Genomic DNA, 24,322 nt, shown 5'->3' on the forward strand with positions numbered 1-24,322 from the left:
TTCAGAGGACAGTGAGCAATGTTTTAAGCATTGTTATATTAAGTAGATGCATTAAAGAATCAAAACCCTTAAGGAAGAGGACCCAAGGGTAATTGGAGAATACAGTTGATTCTTGTTATCTGTGGAAGTTACAGTATATTAAAGTTGCTGCCAACCATGAATCAGTAAATACTGAACTATTAATATTAATCTTAGTAGAAATACATGGTTAGGTTCCTGTGGGCCTCTGGTGACATTTTTGACAATTGGAATGCCATGTGCAGTAAGCTTGGCTGCCAACATCTCTGTAAAATGAGCCAGTCTCATCCGGGTTGGAAACTTGCCACATAACCTTTTCCTGTATAACACTTAACAGGTGTCTCTGAAATTCTTCCCAGTCTCCTGTTCTGCAGAACCTGCCTGCATCCATTATCACCTGAAACGTGGGAGCCAGCAAGCTCCAGCAAAGAAGGGCTTAACTCTCCTGACCCTTGGTACCATGATCAAATGTCTCTTTGGCTTTTCACCTTCCAACAATGCTGCCCGCAAGCTTTTTACTGGTGATCATCTCATGAATCTACAAAAGTAGATTCCATTCTCTCCACAGGAAAGGTACTCAAATGTTCCTTCAACCCTTTCTGGAGAGGCTTGATGTACAAGTTGGTGAATTTTGCTTTCCTTTTTCTGAATGTGCCATATTTTTAGCCAATAGTCCTGTAACTTTATGTTATAGGGTAGCTTATGTAATGTGCCTTTTCTCTGTAAGGCACATCATAGACCTCTTGAGCTTAGGAACACTAGACAGCATTTCAGCATTACATGGTGGAGACCATTTGAAATGGTGACATCACCAATAAAAGTGGAAACAACACAGCACTAAACGGGTGATGAAATGGACACTTAATTATATGACAGCTGGAATAAGATGCACCGCACTGTCTCATCTGGATACAAGTGCATCAAGTGACTCAAATTTTTCACCATTCTGCATGTGCCTGCAAATGACTGAAAGTGCTGCTGCTGAGTGCTGGTGCTGGGTACAAACACGTTTCAGCAAGTAGGAGAATTTGAAAATATGGCAAGTATGGAACCTGTGAATGATGAGGATCAGTGATATATATGTTAAGGCAATTTCCATACACATGAATCTAACATAAACAATGGTCCTCTGTATTTAACAATCAACAGAATAAGACAGAGGCAAAACTAATGCAAAATACTACAAACCTCTGTTTTTCAAAAACAACTTATTCTTCACCTCCTTTCCATTTAATTTTCACTTTAATATTTGTAAAAATTTGTTACAAAATTTGGTCATTTCATAAGATATATGATTTTGTGCATGTGTGCTTGTGTTTAACTTATGTTGAAGTGAATAAAGATCATATGACATTTTTAAGGAGGCTCTGTATGTATACCCTTAGCTCAAACTCCCCAGTGTAAACACTTCACATAACTATAAAAAAATATGAAAACAAGAAAAATGACATGGGTATAACACACAGACCTCATTACTATTTTACTAGTTTTATGTGCAGTTATGTGTGTGTGTGGGGGTAGTTCTATGCAATTTTATCACATGTGTAGATTCATGTAACAACCACTATAATCAAGATACACAACTGTTCCATAACCACAAAGATCGTTCTTATTCTACTCCTTTATGTATAGTCATACTGATAACCCCATTCCTCTTCTCTGCCTCTAAATCCTAGAACTACCAATTTGTTCTCCATCTCTATACTTTCATAATTTCAAGAATTTTTTGTAAATGGAACTTTATATTTACAATATAAAGTTGTATTATATTTATAGTTAATATTTACAACCTATAGAGACTAGCTTTTGAGTCTAGATATTGCTTTTGAGATTCAATCAAGCTGCTGATACAATAAATCTTTTTTTTTTTAACTTGCTAAGTAACCCACGGTATGGATGCATCATACTTTAACCATTTACTCAGTGGAAATCAGGGTGATTAACAATTTTTGGCTACTACAAATAAAGCTGCTATAAATATTTCCATATAGGTTTTAGTGTGGACGTAAGCATCCATTTCTCGGGATAAACGTCCCAAAGTACAACTGCAGGGTCATATGGTAGTTGCATGTTTAGTTTTTCAAGAAACCATCAAACTTCTTCAAAAAGTGGTTGAATTATCTTACACTTCCATTGGCTGCATGACTGATCTGGCTTCTCCATATTCTTCCTAGTTTTAGGCATTGCTATTCTTATTTCAGCTGTTTCAACAAGCATAAAGGGACCCCCTACTGGGGTTTTCATTAGCATTTTGTTAATGGCTAAGATACTGAATATCATTTTCATGCTTATTTGCCAATCTATACATTCTCTTTAGTGAAATGACTATTCATGTCTTTTTCCTGTTTTCTGGTTGATTCTACTTTATGATTCATCTAGCCCAATATTTCGTATTATATATTCCACATATAAGTTAAACAGGGTGAAAATAAACAGCATTGACCTCCTCCTTTCCCAATTCTGAACTAGTCTGTTGTTCCATGTCCGGTTCTAACTGTTGCTTCTTGACCTGCATACAGGCTTCTCAGGAGGCGGGCAAGGTGGTCTAGTATTCTCAACTTTTAAGAATTTTGCAGTTTGTTGTGATCCACGCAGTCAAAGGCTTTAGTGTAGTCGATGAAGCAGATGTTTTTCTGGAATTCTCTTGCTTTTTCAATGATCCAATGGATGCTGGCAATTTGATCTCTGGTTCCTCTGCCGCTTCTAAATCCAGTTTGTATATCTGGAAGTACTTGGTCACATACTATTGAAGCCTATCTTGAAGGGTTTTGAGCATTACCTTGCTAACATGTGAAGTGAGCTCAACTGTGTGGCAGTTTGAACATTCTTTGGCATTGTCCTTCTTTGGGACTGGAATGAAAACTGACCTTTTCCAGTCCTGTGGCCACTGCTGAGTTTTCCAAATTTGCTGGTGTACCAAGTACAGCACATTGACAGCATCATCTTTTAAGATTTGAAATAGCTCAGCTGTGATTTCATCACCTCCACCAAGTTTGTCCTAAGGCCTACTTGATTCCACACGCCAGGATGTCTGGCTCTAGGTGAGTGGTTATCTGGGTCACTAAAACCTGTTTTGCACAGTTCTTCTATGTATTCTTGCCACCTCTTCTTAATGTCTTCTGCTTCTGTTAGGTCCATACCATTTCTGTCCTTTATTGTGCCCATCTTTGTATGAAATGTTCCCTTGGTATCTAATTTTCTTGAAGAGATCTCTAGTCTTTCCCATTCTACTGTTTTCCTCTATTTCTTTGCATTGTTCACTTAAGAAGGCTTTCTTATCTCTCCTTGCTGTTCTTTGGAACTCTGCATTCAGATGGGTGTATCTTCCCTTTTCTCCTTTGCCTTTTGCTTCTCTTCTTTTCTCAGCTATCTGTAAAGCCTCCTCAAACAACCATTTTGCCTTTTTGCATTTCTTTTTCTTGGGGATGGCTTTGGTCACCACCTCCTGTACAATGCTATGAACCTCCATCCATAGTTCTTCAGGTACTCTATCAGACCTAATCCCTTGAATCTATTTGTCATTTCCACTGTATAATTATAAGGGATCTGATTGAGGTCATACCTGAATGGCCTAGTGGTTTTCTCTACTTTCTTTAAGTCTGAATTTTCCAATAAGGAGCTCATGATCTGAAGTTACAATCAGCTTCAGGTGTGTGTTCTTTTTTTTTTTGCTAACTGTATAGAGCCTCTCCACCTTCAGCTGCAATGAATATAATCAATCTGACTTCAGTATTGATTATCTGGTGATGTCCATATGTAGAGTCATCTGTTGTGTTGCTGGAAAGGGGTGTTTGCTATGACCTGTGCATTTTCTTGGCAAAACTCAATTAGCCTGTGCTCTGCTTCATTTTGTACTCCAAGGTCAAATTTGTCTGTTACTCCAGGTATGGCTTTCTACTGTAACATTTTAATCCCATATTGATGAAAAGAACATCTTTTTGTGTGTGTGTGTTAGTCCTAGAAGGTCTTATAGGTCTTCATAGAACTGTTCGACTTGAGCTTCTTCAGCATTAATGGTTGGGGCACTGTGGTGTTGAATGTGGGTTACTGTGATGTTGAATGGTTTGCCTTTGAAACGAACAGAGATCGATCCTTGTGTCATTTTTGAGACTGCACTCAAGGACTGCATTTTGGACTCTTCTGTTACTATGAGGGCTACTCCATTTCTTCTCAGGGATTCTTGCCCACAATAGTAAATATAATGGTCATCTGAATTAAGTTTGCTCATTCCCATCCATTTTAGTTCACTGATTCCTAAAAGGTTGATATTCACTCTTGACCTCTCCTGTCTGACCACACCCAATTTACCTTGATTCGTGAACCTGACACTCCATGTTCCTATGCAATCCTGTTCTTTACAGCATCGAACTTGACTCTCACCACCACTGCCTCAGTCGCTCAGTCGCGCCTGACTCCTTGAAACCCTGTGGACCGAGCCCGCCAGGCTCCTCTGTCCATGGTGTTTTCCAGGCAAGGATACTGCAGTGGTTTGCCATTTCCTTCTCCGGGGATTTTCCTTCTCCAGGCATTGAACCCGGGACTCCTGTACTGCAGGCAGATTCTTTACTGACTGAGCTACCAGGGAAGCCCATCCACAACTAGGCATCATTGGCTTTGGCTCAGCCTCTTCATTCTTTCTGGAGCCTATTTCTCCGCTCTTTACCAGTAACATGTTGGATACCTCCTGACCTGGGGGGCGCATCTTCCAGTGTCATATCTTTTTGCCTTTTCATACTTTTCATGGGATTCTCAGGGCAAGAATACTGAAGTGGCTTGCCATTCCCATCTCTAGCGGACCACGTTTTGTCAGAACTCTCCACCATAACCCATCCATCTTGGGTGGTGCACAGCATGGCTCATAATTTCATTGAATCACACAAGGCTGTGGTCCATATGATCATTTTGGTTGGTTTTCTGGGATTGTGGTTTTCGTTCTGGAGGTTAGCTATATGTATTTTTTACATAATTTTTTTTAATCAAGCAGAGTTCTGTATTCCTAGTGTGCTGAGTCTTTATCATGAATGTTGATTTCTGTCAAGTTTTTTCTGCATAAATTTATATGATCATTTGATTGTTATTCCTTGTCCTGTGAATACAGACTGACTTTCAGACACCAAACCAGTCTTGCATCCCTTGAATAAAACTCCCTTGGTTATAATATATAATTCATTTTATACATCGCTGAATACTATTTTTTTTAATTTTGTATAGAATTTGTGTGTTAAGGTTCATGATGGGTATTGGTCTATAGTTTTCTTTTTTTGGTATTACACTTGTTTAGCTTTGGTACCAGGAAACACTATACTAATAGTTATTCCTCTTCTATTTTATATAAGAAATTGTAAAGGATTTGTATTAGCTCCTTTCTTTAATGTTGAGTAGAATTCTCCAGTGAAACCATCTTGGCCTGGGGATTTCTTTTCCAACAGATTTTTTTCAACTATGAATTCAATTTCTATAATACAGACATATCTCGGAGACATTGTGTGTTCAGCTCCAGACCACCACAATAAAGTCTATTAAGTATGCAACAGCATTATGTTTAAAAAACAATATCTATAATCTTGATTTTAAATACTTTATTGCTACAAAAATTCTAACAATCATTTGAGCCTTCAGGGAGTCACAATCTTTTTGCAACAGTAACATCAAAGATCACTAATCAGATCATTAACAAATGTAACAGCAAAGTTTGAAATACTGTGAAAATTACAAAAATTTGATACAGAGACACAAAGTGAGTGATTGCTGTTGGAAAATAGGCACCAAGAGACTTGCCAGATACAGTGTTGCCACAAACCTTCACTTTGTAAAAAACACAGTTATCTGTGAAGAGCAATAAAATGAGGAATGCCTGTAGTTATAAGGCTATTAAGTGATCTATTTAGTACTGTGTGAGTTTTGGTAATTTGTACTTTTTAACAAACTGGCCCATTTCATCTAAGTTGTAAAGTTTATGTACTTAGATCTGTTCACAATATGCTCTTGCTATGCTTTCAATTCTGTGGCTCAGCAGTGACACACTATGCCATTTCTGAGAGTTGTAGTTTTCGTCTTTTTTGTCAGTCTCACTATAGGTAACTTCCGAAAGGTACATCAACTTCTTTTTTTTTCTTTGCAACCAGCTCCTTAATTTCATTTTTTTCTTTCTGCTTGTTATGGGCTTATCCTGTTATTCTTTTTCTAGTTCCTTAAGAAGAAAACTTAGACTACTGGTTTGACTCCTATTTTCTAATGGAAGTATTTAGTGTTATAAATTTGAGAGCCATGATTTTGTTCCCCTCAAATTTTGATAAGTTACATGTCCTTTTTTATTCAATCCAATGTATTTTTGTAATCTCATGAATATTTAGAAATGTGTTGTTTACTTTCCATGTGTTCAAAGACTTATCTAACGCATTCTATCATTAATTTCTAGATTATTTGACTTCAGTTCTTTTAAATATGTTGAAATGTGTTTCAAGGCCCAACACATTGGCTATCTTGATGAGCATCAAATTAATTCTTGAAAAGAATGTCTGTTCTACTGTTGTTGTGTAGAGTATAATGTCATAATAATGAGCAAATGTCAATCAGATCTTGTTAGTTGACAAAGTTAAGGTCTTCTGTATCTTCGCTGATTTTTTTGTCTCAGTAGTTCAACTGGTTGTTGAGAGAGGTGTACTGAAATCACCAACTGCCATTCCAGATTTACCCATTTTTCCTTTCAGTTCTATCAGCGCTGCTTCATGGTTTCTGAAGCTTTGTCTTTTAGGGATACATATTTAGGACTGCTGTGTCTTACTAGTGGATTTATGCAATATCCCCTTCTGTTACAGAATTTTCATTCCTCTGAAGTCTACTGATATAAATAGCCACTCTACTTTATTCTGATGTTTACATGGTTTACCTTTCTCTCTACACTTACTTTAAACCAACTTATAGCCCTATATTTAAAGTGCATTTGTCAACAGTATATAGTTGGGTCATGGTTTTTTTCAATCCATTGTGTAAACGTCTTAACTGGTATGAGACAAATTATATTTAATATAACTGATACAATAGGGCTTAAGACTGCCATTTTACTGTTTATTTTCCCCTCAGTTGTTCAATTCTCTACTTCACTTTTTCTGCCCTCCTGTGGGTTACTCGAACATTTTTAAAATTCCATTTTGATTTATCCATAGTGTCTTTATAAACAACTTTTAACTCTGAGATAACTGTGTGTATGTGTGCTCATATCTGACTCTTTGTGAACCCCATGAACTGCGACCGCCAGGCTCCTCTGTCCTTGTTCCAACTGTCAAACAAAATTAGAAAACTCAAGAGGAGGACTGTCGATTATATTTCCCTGTATTTCTACTCTCTGTTCCTCCTTCATTCCTAATGTTTCCAGCTTCTTTCGTCATTTTCTGTTTGGAAACTTTGTTTAGCCATTCTACACTAAGATTTACTAGTGAAACATTTTTAGTTTTACTTTATCTGAAAATGTCTATTTCAGTTTTATTCCTGAGGTTATTTTTCTGGGTACAGTTCTTTTCTTTCTGCACTTAAAAAATGTTGTGCCACTTCCTCTGGGCTCCATGGTTTCTAATGAGAGATCTGCCATTCAATTTTTCCCCAATAAAATCATTTAGTTGCTGTCAAGCTTTTCTCTGCTCTTAATTTTCAGAAGTTTGATTATGATGTGCCTTGTCATGGACTTCTCTGGCTTTATCCTGCTTAGGGTTCATTCAGCCTTTTGATTGTATGTTGTTGTTTAGTTGCTAAGACACGTCCGACTTTTTGCGACCCCATGGACTATAACCTGCCAGGTTCCTCTGTCCGTAGGATTTTCCAGGCAAGGATACTGGGGTGGGTTGCCATTTCCTTATCCAGGGGGTCGTCCCAATCCAGGCATCAAACCTGCGTTTCTTGCATCTCTTCCGTTGACAGGCAAATTCTTTACCACTGCACTATCTGGGATTATATAGGTTTATGCCTTTTGCCAAGTTTGGGGAACTTTCAGACAGTATTTATTCAAATACTCTTTCAGCTCTATGCTCTCTTCTACTTCTGGAGCTCTGAGAACAAAGAAATTAGGTTTTTTATTATTGTTTCACAGGTTCCTGAGGCTCTGTTATTTGATGTCTTCTCTGTTGTTTAGGCTGGGTAATTTGTTACTGTATCATGAAATTCACTACTTCTTTCCAAAATCTTCTCAACTCTTCTCTGGAACCCATCCAATTAGTTTTTATTTCAATTATTGCATTTTTCAGTTCCAAAACTTCTTAATTCTTTATCACATTTTCCATTTCTTTCTTGCAATTTTCCATTTGTTTCAAAAGTGTTTATAATTGGTTGCTGAAATGTCAATAGAATGACTTAATTTTTTAATTGGTGGTAATGATGACTGGTTTAAAAGCCTTGTGAGATAATTTCAACATCTGTTTTATCATGTTGTTGGCATTTGTTGATTCTTCTTTTCTCATTCAAGTTGGGATTTTCCTGATGGGTGGTAAGATGATTTTTTAAATACTTTGGTCATTTGGGATACTGTTAAGAGACTAGATCATATTCAATCCTGTGTGGTAACAAGCCTCTACTAAGTCACAGGGTTAACTGAGCCTGTAGGAGAAGGCACAGGATGGGGAGACTAACTCTGCACCACCAGGAAGTACGGGCGCTCCACGGGGTCTCCGCTGACAGCCTGGTGGTGACGGGGGTGGAGGCGGGGTGCACTGGGGCAGGGTGGGCGGCTGTCTTGTTACCAGGAGAAAGAGGTAGAAGCCGATGCTCCTGACTCAGCCTCCACTGACCCTGTGGCAGGGGGACAGACACCCTGTTACTGGTGTGTGTGACAGGAATCTAGGCTCCCCTCTTGGTCTTCACTGACTCCGCTCCCACCGAGTGTCTCATCCCCATGGCAACTCCTCACCACAGGGCAGGAGCAGAATCCACAGACACTGCAGGGGCAGGGGACAGCAGAGAGGGGACCGTATGAAGTTCCATGAAGGGAAAGGCACCGGCGTGGGTGGAGGTGGAGGAGGAAGTCTAGGCTGAAAAAGGAACAGATGCTGGGCTGTTTCTTCCTCCAGGCATTTTGCTGCAATAGAGTGTTCACTGTCAGATAGGTTTCTGACATTCTAAGTTACCCTACTCCCAGTCCTTGGCAAAACAGAACAGACTTTTCTTACGGCTTTTGTGTCTGTAAAAGTCGGCATTTCTCAGTTGTGGTCATCCAGTTTGAGACATGAAGGAAACAAAAAGAAAATGTGAAGAATTTAATGCTATGACAATCCTTAACTCCCAGGGTCCCACACAGGCTCATCTTCTCTCCACCCTTCAAAGTCTTGTTTGTTTTATGTGTGATGTCCAGTGTTTTTAACTGTGTACTTAGTGGGAGTGGTAGGAGATATGTGTCTATCTTACTTTGTGTGGGAAAAAAAGTACATGTGTTTAAGGAATTAAAGGCCTAACTTAAGCTAATTTTATATGCAGAGTCAAAATAGAAGATGAGCATAAACTAAGATCAGAGAAATGCAGTAATAGTTATGAAATAATCCCATCTTCCATAGAATTATTACCTTTCCCAGCTGTCCTCCTGATCTTGGGAATGGTGAATTTTTTCAAAGGATTGCCATTTATGCCAGTAACAAATAAAGGTTCACTGGTTGAGTTCATTTTCCATAGAGTCTTGTATTTAGCAATCTCTTTCATTTCCATTATGTTGGTGGCCTAAAATCAACCCAAAGTTATTAAACAAAAGGTCAATAAATAATAAAAGGCAATGGCAGTAAAACTGTTTAAAAGTTCTTATATGGAATTGAATAGATATATTTTTAGTCACACAACAGATTTCAATCTCATTTTGCAGGTTACTCAAAACAGAAAATGAGTTAACTTTTGATTTTATGTACTATTTAAAATATTTTGTAGTTTTTTTTTTTTTTTTTTTTAAATTTTTACTCATTTATTTATTTATTTTAATTTGGCTGCACTGGGTCTTAGTTGTGGCATGCAGGATCTAGCTCTCTGTCCAGGGATCGAACCCAGGCCCCCTGCACTGGAAGAGCAGTCTTAGGGAACCTAAGGGACCAGCAGGAAAGTCTCTATTTTATAGTTTCTAACAGACATTTTCCTTGCAGTTTAAACCTTCTGTGTTTCCAAAAAGCTTAATAACTTCTAAACAACAAATTTTTATTAACATTTGGTAAAATTCTTGCAAAGTACCTATTTTTTAAAACATTTTTCCTATGGGCTTCTGCGAATTTAATATATTCTCTAAATTAGAATCTTTGGTTTTTGGAAACACCTTTATGGAAGTTGTAAATCAACTACTGCATTGGTATCCCTACAACTGATGGCCTAAAACAGTCAACCACTATTGTTCCACAGTATCACTACCAATGGATTAAGACATTATACATCATCATACCACTATTCCTTTTCCTCCCTTCAACCTTTTCCCCAAACATACACACATATAGTAATTAACCTTCCAAGGAGAACTCAAACAGGATATCAAAGGGAACCTATGGTGTCCACACACAGAGAAGTATATGCAAAGATATATTTTTCATGCCATTTCATAATATGGCGCTGGGCCTTCTGAAACCATCAACTGCTTTGTTCACAAACATGACATCACATTCCAAATTAGGAGCTGCCAAAATTCTACAGAAGGGTCACAAAGGAAAAGATTCTATAGAAGGTTCAAAAGCAGTTACTCTCCCAATCCCCACTCCTTCATTCTTTGTGAAAGGTGATCTCTCAACCTCACAGACATGGTTCAAAACAGGGAACGGCCCGAGACCTCTAGGAAGAGAAGAAAACCAGCCTTTCTCTCATCCAGTCACATCCAGTCACATGATATAGCAAAGATCATCCCTTTCCCAGTAATCTCAGTAAAGAGTACCTGATGAGTAAATAAATGATGAATAATGTTCTTGGAACTTGAGTCACAAATACATAAAATTCTAAATTATTCAGCAGAGTTCTAAATAGTTGAAAGAAAGAATTCTGATAAAAGGTTCAATCAGATCTATACATGATAAGCTACATACACATTTAATGAGATTAAGTCAAGAATCCCCCAGCTAGGACAATATGATGTCAAGATGAAATATGTTTTAGTCCAGCTTTTCATTTTATAGATCAGGGGCTGGCAAACTATAGCCTATGCATCCAATCCAGCCCACTACCAGTTTTTGTAGAGCTCACAGCTAAACAGTTTAAAAAAAAAATCAAGGATAGTATTTCATGTCACTTGAAAAATTATATGAAATTCAAATTTCAGGATCTGTAGGAAGTTTCACTGGAATATAGCCACACTTATTGTCTATGGCTGCTTTCCTACTAGAACTGCTGCTGCTGCTGCTGCTAAGTCACTTCAGTCGTGTCTGACTCTGTGCGACCCCATAGACGGCAGCCCACCAGGCTCCCCCGTCCCTGGGATTCTCCAGGCAAGAACACTGGAGTGGGTTGCCATTTCCTTCTCCAATGCATGAAAGTGAAAAGTGAAAGTGAAGACGTTCAGTTGTTTCCAACTCTTAGCGACCCCATGGACTGCAGCCTCCCAGGCTCTTCTGTCCATGGGATTTTCCAGACAAGAGTACTGGAGTGGGGTGCCATTGCCTTCTTCGACTAGAACAGCAGGGTTGAGTGAATATGAGACCCTTGGCACACAAAGACTAAAATACTTACCATCTAGCCCTTTACAGAAAAAGTTTGCCAACCCCTGTTGTAAATGAAACTACTAAGCATCAAAGAATCAGGATGATAAAAACTAGACTTTATAACTTCCATTTTAGGGTTTTTTCTCTTACACTCCTGTTGTTTCAATTCTCTTTCCACTGTATCCTGAATTTCATTCCCACCCACTTGGCTTCTCTGTATCTACCCCCACATTTAACCAGGTTCACACCTGATCAAGTAAAAAGCAAAACAGACAAAACCTGCCAGGGTCAGATTTGCCCCTCTCTAGATCACCATGGGGTCGCAAAGAGTCAGACACGACTGAGCGACTGAACTGAACTGAGATCACGTCCTACTTCCTCTGCGATTGACTTCTATTTCTGCCTCCATTACTCTACCTAAACAGCAGTCTTCAGTCACCAGTGGTTTCCACGTCCGTCTCTCATTCACATCGTACGTTTCTGATTCACAGCTTACCTGGCCCCTCTACCTTTGAAACTGGTGACCAGGCTCTTCTTGAAATAAAAGCCTGACTTGAAATAATGCCCTGACTTCTGTGACTTCACAATCCTGATTTTACAGCTACTGCTCAGGGATGGTTTTTTAGTCTCTTAGTAACTCACCTGTCTTTACCTGGCCTTTATTTTCTTTTAAGTTTTACTTGTATAAGATACATTTTAAACTATTCTCTTAAATTTTCTTTTAGTATTTTGCCAAACTAATCTTTGTAAATAATAAAAATAATACTCAGTGGTTTTAATTTGCATTTCTTTCATTATTAGCAAGATTGAGTCATCCTGTTAATTCTCTGAATCACTTGTTCCAACCTTTTTCTCTTGTTTTTCAGCTAAAATGGTCAGCGAATGATTTGTAAGGACTCTATATACACAGAAATTAACTTCTGCCTGTCATCAGTGTTGCAGCATTTTTGTTTGTTAGTTTTGTTGACAGCATTTTCCTCCCATAGAAAAACTTTAATTTTTGTGTAGTCTAGGGATGAGATGGTTGCATGGTATCACCGACTTGATGGACATGAGTTTGCGCAAGCTCTGGGAGTTGGTGATGGACAGGGATGCCTGGCGTGCTGCAGCCCATGGGGTCTCAAAGAGTTGGACACAACTGAGCGACTGAACTGAACTGAACTTCTCAGTATGTTAGTATACTGGGTTTTTATATTATCACCAGAAGTATATGAGTTCCAGTTGCTCAATACCCTCACTGACACTTCATATTGGCAAACTTTAATTCTTGCCAATATGATGCACATATCTCATTGTGGTTAGCTTGCACTACTCTGGTTTTTGATGAGATCAGTCATCTCCTGGGTATATTTATTGGTCATTTGGTGAAAACCTTTGTGAAATGCCTTTTTAAGTTTTTTCTCACTTTTCTGTAAAGCTCTTTATTCTATTCAATGCATTTGTAAGAAAAGAGAGACTAACTCTTGACCAAGTATACTTGTTGCAAATAATTTCTCCCATGTTTTTAAAACTTGTCATTACACTTCTTTAAACAAAAAGATCTAATTTTAATGCAGTCAAAATTATAAATTTTCCTATATATTGGTGCTTTTTCACTTTTGATCAACTTTAAGAAAGAAGTGCTGAAGATGGTGGAGTAAAAAGACCCTGGGCTCAGCTCCTCTCACAAGCACACCAAAATAACAACTATCTGCAGAATAACCACTAATGAAAAAAGCCTGGGACCTACCAGAAAAGACCTTCTACACTAAAGACTTAAAACATGGAACCACATCAAGACCACTAACATCATACTCAACAGTGAAAAGCTGAACGCACTCCCTCTAAGATCAGGAACAAGACAAGAATGCCCACTCTTGCCATTTTTATTCAACACACTTTTGGAAGTCCTAGCCACAGCAATCATGTTTTAAAGAATTTATTCCAAGGTACTTTATGATTTTTAAATCACTACATGATATACTATGGATTTTTCAAATTTACATTTTATTCACTGCAAATGTTTTAAATGGTGTTGACGATAATAACATAAGCTCTTATTAGTGCTTTAGATACAGATTGATCCATTTAATCCTCATTATATCCCTATGAGATATCCTTTTTTATAATTAGAAAAAGAAGTCCATCGAAGTTAAATTATGTTCCCCAGGATACAAAGCTAGAAAGTGTTGAATCTGGAATTCAAAGTCAGGCAGTCTGGCATCAGACTGAATGCACTCAACAGCTAGGCAAATTGACGTTCAGTGAAACTGATGCCTGCATATTAACTATCCAGAATCCTTGTTAGGCACTTGTTAGTTTTAATATTTTTACATATGTTTGCATTTTTCCATAATAAAAACAGAGCTATACGAGTCCTTGTTAAATGTGTGTAAGTTATTCAAGAGAAATGGCTGGCTGTGAAGAATGGAACACTAGAAGATTTAGGAATTCGGAGGAGGGAGATTTATCAGTTTCTACCTTTATTATCTTTTAAATCTTATCTTTGTAAATGTATATCCTCTAAAAACTTGGAAGATTTCCTTCACTCTTAGTGAGGACTCCCTTCATTCCTTCCCTATAGATACAAAAAAAAATATATCTAAGAATAAATTTTAAAATGGCCTGGGCTGATACAAAGACTTGTTAAAAAAAAAAAAAAGACTGAGGGTTATAAAATTTTTGCTTAAAAAGAGAATATCCTCACACTTTATTTTTGAGGAGTACTACTTATTATACTGAATACGCAAAAGTCTTCTCATATTAAGCCTTTAAAGTTGATTCAGTCTTTAAGTGGATTCAATCTTGAAGGTGACAAAAATAATACTAAAGACTATATGGAAGAAAAAACAGAATGATCAAGGAAATTCTGAGAAATGATTGGAGCAGGAAAAATGGCACTACTGAATATTAAAATTTACTTAGTAGTTACAGCAATTATAATTAGCTTGGTACACGACTACTCAATTAAATCAGGTTCTATTAATAAAGGGGATGATGAGTAATAGGCAACTTGAAACTGTGCCACTAACTCAAAAATAAACAAAGGACACTGTGGTGGGGAGAAAGTCCAAAAAATCCTATGACTTTGAAGATACTGATATTTCAAATCAGTAGGGAATCTATGGTATTAATTACGTTAGCAGCTTCTAACCAAACTCTCTGAGAAGCACTGCCCTAGAGAAGCTCTTGCATACGTCTACCTGCAGGCAAGCAGAGGAATCAAAGCAGCCCTGTCACTGAACAACTAAAACGTCTTCTCACCACCCAGCAGCTAAGTACGCTGCAGTGTATACACCAGGGAATAACAACACATGAGTGAAAACGAACGAACCCAGGCACATGAAACAACATGTCAAATCAAGTTACACAGATTAAAGCATGATTCCAATTATCAATGGATAATTTCCATAATTGATTAAGTCAAGAGATACTACTAAACCCATGTTATGTCTAAGTGTGGAGAACAGCCAGGAGAGTAACTGAACATTGAAGCTGCCTGCCCCAAGGAAGGAAAACTAGCGACAGAAGAGACTGGGACAGGGACGACTGCCTTTCAGCGTCCACCTTCAGCCCTGGGACTCTGTACATAATCACATGCATTAATCTGATTACAAGCAAAAGTTAAGAAGTGTTTGTGGCTTATATTGGACAAAAATACAGATGAATGTATATGCAAAACAGAAACAAGGCTCACAGATATAGAAAACCAACTTCTGGTTACCAAAGGGGAGAGGAAAGGAGAAGGGAAAAGTTAGGCGTATGGGATTAACAAACTCCTACATACAAAAGGGAATGGCAAACCACTTCAGGATTCTTGCCTTGACACCCCATGAACAGGACGAAAATGCAAAAAGAAAGGACACTGAAAAATGAACTCCCCGGGTGGGTAGGTGCCCAATATGCTACCGGAGTTCAGTGGAGAAATAACTCCAGAAAGAATAAAGAGACGGAGCCAAAGCAAAAACAACACCCAGCTGTGGATGTGACTGGTGACGCAATTAAGTTCAATGTTGTAAAGAGCAATATTGCATAGGAACCTGGAATGTTAGGTCCAGGAATTAAGGCAAATTGGAAGTGGTTAAACAGGAGATAGCAAGAGTGAACAATGACATTTTAGCAATCAGCGAACTAAAATGGACTGGAATGAGCGAATTTAACTCAGATAACCATTGTATCTACTATTGTGGGCAAGAACCCCTTAGAAGAAATGGAGTAGCCATCATAGTCAACAAACGAGTACGAAATGCAACAAAAGAGTCTGAAATGCAGTACTTGGATGCAATCTCAAAAACGACAGAATGATCTCTTCATTTCCAAGGCAAACCATTCGATATCACAGTAATCCAAGTCTATGCCCCTACGAGTAATGCTGAAAAAGCTGAAGTTGAATGGTTCTGTGAAGACCTACAAGACCTTCTAAAACTAACACACAAAAAAGATGTCCGTTTCACCATAGGGGACTGGAATGCAAAAGTAGGGAGTCAAGAAATACCCAGAGTAACAGGCAAATTTGGCCTTGGAGTACAGAATGAAGAAGGGAAAAGGATGACAGAGCTTTGCCAAGAGAACGCACTAGTCATAGCAAACACCCTCCTCCAGCAACACAAGAGAAGACTACACATGGACATCACCAGATGGTCAATACTGAAATCAGATTGATTATATTATTCTTTACAGCCAAAGATGGAGAAACAAAAACAAGACCGGGAGGTGACTGGCTCAGACCAGGAACTTCTTATGGCCAAATTCAGACTTAAATTGAAGAAAGTAGGGAAAACCACTAGACCATTCAGATAGGACCTAAATCAAATCCCTTACCATTATACAGTGGAAGTGACAAATAGATTAAAGGGATTAGATCTGATCGACAGAGTGCCTGAAGAACTATGGACGGAGGTTCGTGATACTGTATAGGAGGAAGGGATCAATACCATCCCCAAGAAAAAGAAATGCAAAAGGGCAAAATGATTGTCTGAGGGGGCCTTACAAATAGCTGAGAAAAGAAGAGAAGCGAAAGGCAAAGGAGAAAAGGAAAGATATACCCATCTGAATGCAGAGTTCCAAAGAATAGCAAGGAGAGATAAGAAAGCCTTCCTCAGCGATCAATGCAAAGAAATAGAGGAAAACAATAGTATGGGAAAGTCTAGAGATCTCTTCAAGAAAATTAGAGATACCAAGGGAAATTTTCATGCAAAGATGGGCACAATAAAGGACAGAAATGGCATGGACCTAACAGAAGCAGAAGATATTAAGAAGAGATGGCAAGAATACACAGAAGAACTATACAAAAAAGATCTTCATGACCCAGATAATCACAGTGGTGTGATCACCAACCTAGAGCCAGACATCCTGGAGTGCGAAGTCAAGTGGGCCTTACGAAGAAGCACCACTACGAATAAAGCTAGTGGAGGTGATGGAATTCCAGTTAAGCTATTTCAAATCCTAAAAGATGATGCTGTGAAAGTGCTGTACTCAATATGCCAGCAGGAAAACTCAGCAGTGGCCACAGGACTGGAAAAGGTCAGTTTTCATTCCAATCCCAAAGAAAGGCAATGCCAAAGAATGCTCAAACTACCGCACAATTGATCTCATCTCACACACTAGTAATGTAATGCTCAAAATTCTCCAAGCCAGACTTCAACAGTACATGAACTGTGAACTTCCAGATGTTCAAGCTGGATTTAGAAAAGGTAGAGGAACCAGAGATCAAATTGCCAACATCCATTGGATCACTGAAAAAGCAAGAGAGTTCCAGAAAAAATATCTACTTCTGCTTTACTGACTATGCCAAAGCCTTTGATTGTGTGGACCACAACAAACTGTGGGAAATTCTTAGAGATGGGAATACCAGACCACCTGACCTGCCTCTTGAGAAATCTGTATGCACGTCAGGAAGCAACAGTTACAACTGGACACGGAGGAACAGACTGGTTTTAAATAGGGAAAGGAGTACATCAAGGCTGTATATTGTCACCCTGCTTCTTTAACTTATACACAGAGTACATCATAAGAAACGCTGGGCTGGATGAAGCACAAGCTGGAATCAAGATTGCCAGGAGAAATATCAATAACCCCAGATATGCAGATGACACCACTGTTACGGCAGAAAGTGAAGAAGAACTAAAGAGCCTCTTGATGAAAGTGAAAGAGGAGAGTGAAAAAGTTGGCTTAAAACTCAATATTCAGAAAACGAAGATCATGGCATCCAGTCCCACCACTTCATAGAAAATAGATGGGGAAATAGTGGAAACAGTGACAGACTATTTTCTTCAGCTCCAAAATCACTGCAGATGGTGATGGCAGCCTTGAAAATTAAAGACATTTGCTCCTTGGAAGAAAAGCTATGACCAACCTAGACAGCATATTAAAAAGCAGAGATACTACTTAGATGACAAAGGTCCATCTAGTCAAAGCTATGTTTTTTCCAGTAGTCATGTATGGATGAGAGAGTTGGACCATAAAGAAAGCTGAGGGCCGAAAAATTGATGCTTTTGTGAACTGTAGTGTTGGAGAAGACTCTTGAGAGTCCCTTGGACTGCAAGGAGATCCAACCAGTCCATCCTAAAGGAGATCAGTCCTGAATATTCATTGGAAGGACTAATACTGAAGCTGAAACTCCAATACTTTGGCCACCTGATGGGAAGAACTGACTCATTGGAAAAGACCCTCATGCTGGGAAAGATTGAAGTAGGGAGGAGAAGGGGACGACAGAGGATGAGATAGTTGGATGGCATCACCGACTCAATGGACATGAGTTTCTCTAAACTCTAGGAGTTGGTGGTGGACAGGGAGGCCTGGCATGCTGCAGTCCATGCGGTCGCAAAGAGTTGGACACAACTGAGCAACAGAACTGAACTGACATATAAAAATAGATAAGCAAAAAGGATATAATGTATAGCACAGGAAATTATACCCATTAACTTGTAATAACATATTATGGAATATAAGCTCAAAAAATACTCAATCACTATGCTATTAGACCCATGTCCTATTGCTGTACATAATACTATAAATCAATTATACTTCAATTAAACAATAAGATATAAGGTTATGCCATTAAATATGGTGACAACTTTGACAAGAATCAGACTATCTAGGAAGAACAGTATAACATTTTTCAGAAAGAGGCAGAGTATTCACTTTGATGGAAAAACATTAATTTTGGTATCATATGTCAAGGAGTTCTCCCAGATCCAGGTAACATCCTGAGATTATGGGGGAAAGTTTGTTTTTGTTGTGGTGGTGATTGTTATTATTATATAAATGTTCCAGGTCCTTTTGCTATTTGGCTATATGTATGATTTCGTTTTTGTAATACACTTGACATTTTTTATAAGCAATGTTTGTCTTTTGGAATTGTCTAGTTCACTTAATGCTAAATAGAAAGTAGTAATATTTTGTACATGAAAGAAAATTAAGGCTAAAAGAATAGCAACTATAAGCTAGGATGTAAAAGAAAAGTGTTCACCAGTAAGTGCATTTATTTAAGTAAGAAAATCTTGAAGAAACAGGGATTAGACAAAGAAGCATGAACAAGTTTTAAAAAATCTTTTCTCCCTATAATTTACCTGGAAAGGAACTCTTCTTGCCATATTCCTACCTGCCCACTATGAGAACTACACAGTAATAGCTTGTCAATGTAAATGGGTGACTTTAAACTCAGGTCTGGGTTGTCACACAATTCTTCTCTAAAAAGAATGCATGAGGAGACAGTCTGGGACACTTTAAGCAGGACTCGCTTGTTTCTATTAGATGGAAATACCACGGGTCACAGTGTAAAATCAGCAAGGGAAAAAAAAAAAACTGGCAGATAATGTAACAAAAGTTAAACACTAATTATACCTTGAGTTACTGCAAATTTCCTTTTCACGTTCTATTTTTATATTTTATTTTCCAACATATTAAGTTCGGAGGGATAGAGTTAAGAGTGTTCTATCGTCCTACATTACATAGAAGGATAAACATACTGATTAACTTCAGACTTAAGTTACACATGCATGTTTTAATTTCTAGGCTATCAGGATAGAGGAATAACTGGTTTGGTGAGAAGTCTCACTCACTGACTTGTGAACAGAGTGACATCTACTTTTTCGAGAACTGCCGCCACTGTGCTGTGTTAATCCCCCTCCCCCAGTCTCCTGAGTAGTGTGCTCCCCTACAGAGTTCCTAACTTTTAACTCATTCTCCATTAAGGCTCATTTAAATAAGAGAAAGCCAACAAACGTATAATAGAGAAAACAAAGAAAAGACAAAGATTGTTTCTTTGTAAAATCCAAAAAAAAATCTTAAAAATACTTCTGCTAAGACTGAAGACACAAATTTACAATTCTTTTATGAATCCCTGTAAAAAATTTTTTTTCCAGTTAGAAAAAAGTGATTGGAAAACTCATGCAGAAGAATAAGTACCTGAGAATAGCCAATATCCTTAACTGTTATTAAAACTTATTATGTGTGTGTGTGTTAGTTGCTCAGTCGTGCCCGACTCTTTGCGACCCCATGGACTGTGTAGCCCACCAGGCTCCTTTGTCCATGAGATTTTCCAAGCAAGGATACTGGAGTGGGTTGCCATTTCCTTCTCCAGGGGATCTTCCCAACCCAGGGATCGAACCCGGGTCTCCTGCACCGCAGGCAGATTCTTTACCGACTGAGCTTCAAGGGGAGCCCAATAAAACTTATTATAATGTTACTATAAACAAAAAATAAAGTATTGGCTCAGGACATACAAAAATAGCAGAATCAGAAGACAATCCAGAAATAAATCTAAGTATCTATGAAAATTTAGGACTTCTCAGGTGGTGCTAGTGGTAAAGATCCCGCCTGCCAATACAAGGAGACATAAGAGACATTGGTTCAATCCCTGGATTGGGAAGATTCGCTGGAGGAGGAAATGGCAACCCACTCCAGTATTCTTGCCATGGACAAAGAGCCTGGTGGGCAACAGTCCGTAGGGTCGCAAAGAGCCAGACACGACTGAAGTAACTTAGCACACATGAAAATTTAACACATAAAGGTATCTGGTCAAATTGTTAAGAAAGAGATGGTTTATTTATTAAATAGAGCCAACACAAATGGTTATTTTAAAAAAAAAAAAAAAACTAGATCCTTGAGAACATAATATAAAAAATTCAAGTTGATATAGTAGAATTAATTATGACACTCTAGCACTACCAAGCATTTCAGGGGAAAGGAAATCTACAATGTTAGAAAAATTATTAATGAAATGAGTAACTGTGGACAAATCCAGCTTCAATAATGATAAAAAGTATGCCAAAAGATTAAAAATACAATGGTGAAAGGGACAGAGATGATGGTGAAGCTAAGAGGACTAGGGCACAGATGAAATGGGAGGTACGGAAAAAAACTGTGGTTAAAAAGGTTAAGAGAGTGTGTGCAATTCCAGAACAGTGTCAGCTTCTGGTAATGCGTTCCCAAGTGAGAATGAAGCATTACACCAAGTAGGCCAAGAGCAAAAAGATCCAGGCCCATGGAAAGGAAGAGGATGATGACAGAATACCAGAAGGATACATTCCTTCTGACGTCACAATGAAAAAATAGAACACTAAGAGGGAAAATATGAATACTGGAGGATTTTTACAAGATTTCCAATATATCAGGTTGCACTGATCATTAGAGAGCAAAGGATTATGGTCTATATGATGGGAAGGAAAAATCCCAGATGAAAGGAATATATAATGTTAACATACAAATGTTAAATATATAATATACAAGGTTAACACCCAATTCTATACAAACAGATTTTCAATAAATGTCTCTTGAATTGGGGAGAAGGGATTTTAGAGAAAGTTAAACAATACATTGGTTTCATGGGCTGGGAAGCTTGAAACTAAATTTTGTTGAAGGGCAGAGAATGCCTCTAAGTTGCTATCATTAAAAACCACCTGTTCAATAATTCTCTTCTTTAACCTAAAGAAGGTTATGGACCCTTATTTGTCCGTTAATATGGGCAGGAGTGCACATGCTAAGTCACTTCAGTCATGCCCAACTCTTTGCAACGCTATGGACTGGAGCCCCCCAGGCTCCCCTGTCTACAGGTTTCTCCAGGCAAGAAGACGAGTGGATTGCCATGTCCTCTTCCAGGGGAATCTTCCCAACCCAGGGATAGAACCCGCGTCTCTTGAGTCTCCCACATTTGCAGGCAGGTTCTTTACTGCTAGTGCCACCTGGGCACAAGCATCTGGCTGAAAATCAGATCATTTCTTAATTAATTCAAAATTCAACATCCATGAAACCATAATTACATGTCACATGTTTCAGCAGATATTTCTAGAGGTTGTTCAGAAGGTTTAATGTCCTTGGAAGGAGAAGTCCAGCAGTGAGAAGAATGTCGCAGTAATCGAGGACAAGCCTAGCAGGAAAGAAGGGGTGTGAAGGCCAGGAGTGCGCCTGAAAGCAGGGCGCACCTTGTCAGAGTCCAGCCCCAGGGCCTCCTGGCAACAGAAGCAGCAGTGAAAAGACTTGGGGTCCTGGTCTAGGGTCTGCTTGTCACGAAGGTCTCAAGGTGGCGAGGCAGAAACTTGCTCTAAAAACCACTGACTGGGGAGTTTTGGGGGAGATCATATCCTGAAAGCAGAAGGCCACGATGAACTCTCTGAAGTCCTGGGGTGGGACTCTCACCTCCAGGAAGACCTGAGAAGCCATCTGCCACTGACTAGGCTTACCACAAGGCCAACGTGGCCAAGGCTGGCTTGGTAGACGACCTTGAGAAGCTTAAAGCCCTTAAGGTTCTGAACCAGAAAGTAAATATACCGCCCAGGTGGGCGCTCAAGAAAAAGATGATGTGAAAAACTGTGCTGAGTTTTTGTCTCTCTCAAAGACCAGGAACAAAGAACATGAGAAAGAGCTGGAGAAGATGAAAAACATTAATTCCATTTGATGAGACAACCACTGAGGATTTGAATGAAGTCTTCCCAGAAACCAAATTAGACAAGAAGTATCCCTACTGGCATCTAAAGCCTACTGCAAATTTGTAAGCTTGAGTCTACGAGAAAGTTCTGGCCCCTGGCCCTTGAATTATAAAATCTGGGCATTAAAAATAACTATATACTGGCCAAAAAAAAAGGTTTCATGTCAACACCTTGTGAACACATGTATTTAAAGAAAGCTTGATTTCATTGTAGTAATTTAGAAAGTTCTATTCTTAATTCTCTCTTGAGTTCTTCTTCAACCCGAGGCTTAGCAATGGGTGACTTAGAGCTTGGGAGGCGAGCAGGACATCTGAAATGCCTAAATGCAGAATGGTCATCATAAAGTTGCTATGTTTTGTTAACCCGCCCCTCAGTCTTACACACAGGAGTTGTGCTAAGTTGCTTAATCGTATCCAACTCTTTGTGACCCTATGGACTGTAGCCCACCAGGCTCCTCCGTCCATGGGATTCCCCAGGCAAGAATACTGGAGTGGGTTGCCATTCCCTTCTCCAGGGGATCTTCCTAACCCAGGGATCAAATCCAGGTCTCCCACACTGCAGGCAGATTCTTACCATTTCAGCTATCCGGGAAGCCCTTGAGTAGTCATGAAGTATCAAGGCAACAAGGATGAGAGTCTGGTGCATAAAATGAAATGCTAAATAATCTAGGTAATAGAAATTCTGAGCAATTTGATAGTGACGGTTCATCCTATAGTGTGAGCTGGCAGCCACATAAGAATATAAAAAATGTTACGAAATATTTAGTAATACATATATGGATATACACTTTTGGAAGTTAATGGTTAGTAGCATGTTTACCTACTATAATTACAATAAGTTAAAGTATAATTGTTAAGTCAGTACAATAGTAAGAAGCTGAAGCAAACTTGTAAATTAATATGACTGGCATGTCTAAAAAGTACATATGTATGAGTAGGTAAACATTTCCAATTTTCTTTTAATTTGATCATGAAAGTTGTTCAAGGAAGGATGTTAACATAATGATTTTTGCACAGAGTTGTCCCAGGCTTTCTGGAAGGGTGAAAGAGTGGCAAACAAACCCCTGGAACAAGAAAATACTGGTATAGAGACAGTGACATTACAGAGCAACATCAACCACAGGTTTTAACAAGACGGGAGGGATCTGGTAAACCTTTCCACAAATTCATGGGAGACAGTCTATTAAGAGAAAAACTATTAATAGAAGTGTCTTCAACAATTTTTTCTCTACTAGAAGCTATCTAGCATAGAAACTCTGACTTAAATCTGCAGAGGATGTATGCATTTGATTTGAAAGGGTATGGCTAAAACATTTAACCAAAATCTCTATTAAACTTAATTCTTGAGATTCCCTGGAGGTCCAAGGTTAGGACTCAGCTCTCAGTACTGAGGGTCTGAGTTCAACTCCTGGTTGGGGAACTGAGATCCTACATACAAACAAACAAGCAAACAAAAAACAACCAATAACAATAAACTTAAGAATTCTGTATTCATTGAGCTCTTTTGAGATTTTTTCTTTAGAACAATTTAGCGAGAAAAAAATGTCTTACAAAAGAGTTGGGGAAAAAAGGTTCAGTTTCTCCTCATTTTAATCTGTTTCAGGAGATGCTAAGAAATACTAGAAAATTGTGTTTAGCTGTGGGAAAAAATCCAAATGAAAGAAATATCAATTTTCCCATTCTTTGGGAAGTTGTATTAGAGAACAGAAAACAGAAACAAATATCAACTCCAGAAGATAAATAAGCAACACATGTTTAGGTA

The 24,322-nt window shown here is 38.5% G+C and overlaps 1 protein-coding gene and 1 pseudogene across 1 annotated transcript in view; one reads left to right on the forward strand and one right to left on the reverse strand.

Moving 5' to 3' along the window:
* The window catches only part of TEX15 (testis expressed 15, meiosis and synapsis associated), a 73,032-nt gene that overhangs the window by 38,713 nt on the left and 9,997 nt on the right, over window positions 1–24,322 (reverse strand). Inside the window, exon 2 of the mRNA XM_043893851.1 lies at window positions 9,564–9,714. Within this exon, the coding sequence (XP_043749786.1) occupies window positions 9,564–9,702 (139 nt within the window). The 5' untranslated portion in view covers window positions 9,703–9,714. The remainder of the gene's footprint in view (window positions 1–9,563; window positions 9,715–24,322) is intronic.
* LOC122687898 lies at window positions 20,973–22,627 on the forward strand (annotated as a pseudogene).

The sequence above is a fragment of the Cervus elaphus genome, chromosome 32 (genome assembly GCF_910594005.1).
Source record: "Cervus elaphus chromosome 32, mCerEla1.1, whole genome shotgun sequence".
Lineage (NCBI taxonomy): Eukaryota > Metazoa > Chordata > Mammalia > Artiodactyla > Cervidae > Cervus > Cervus elaphus.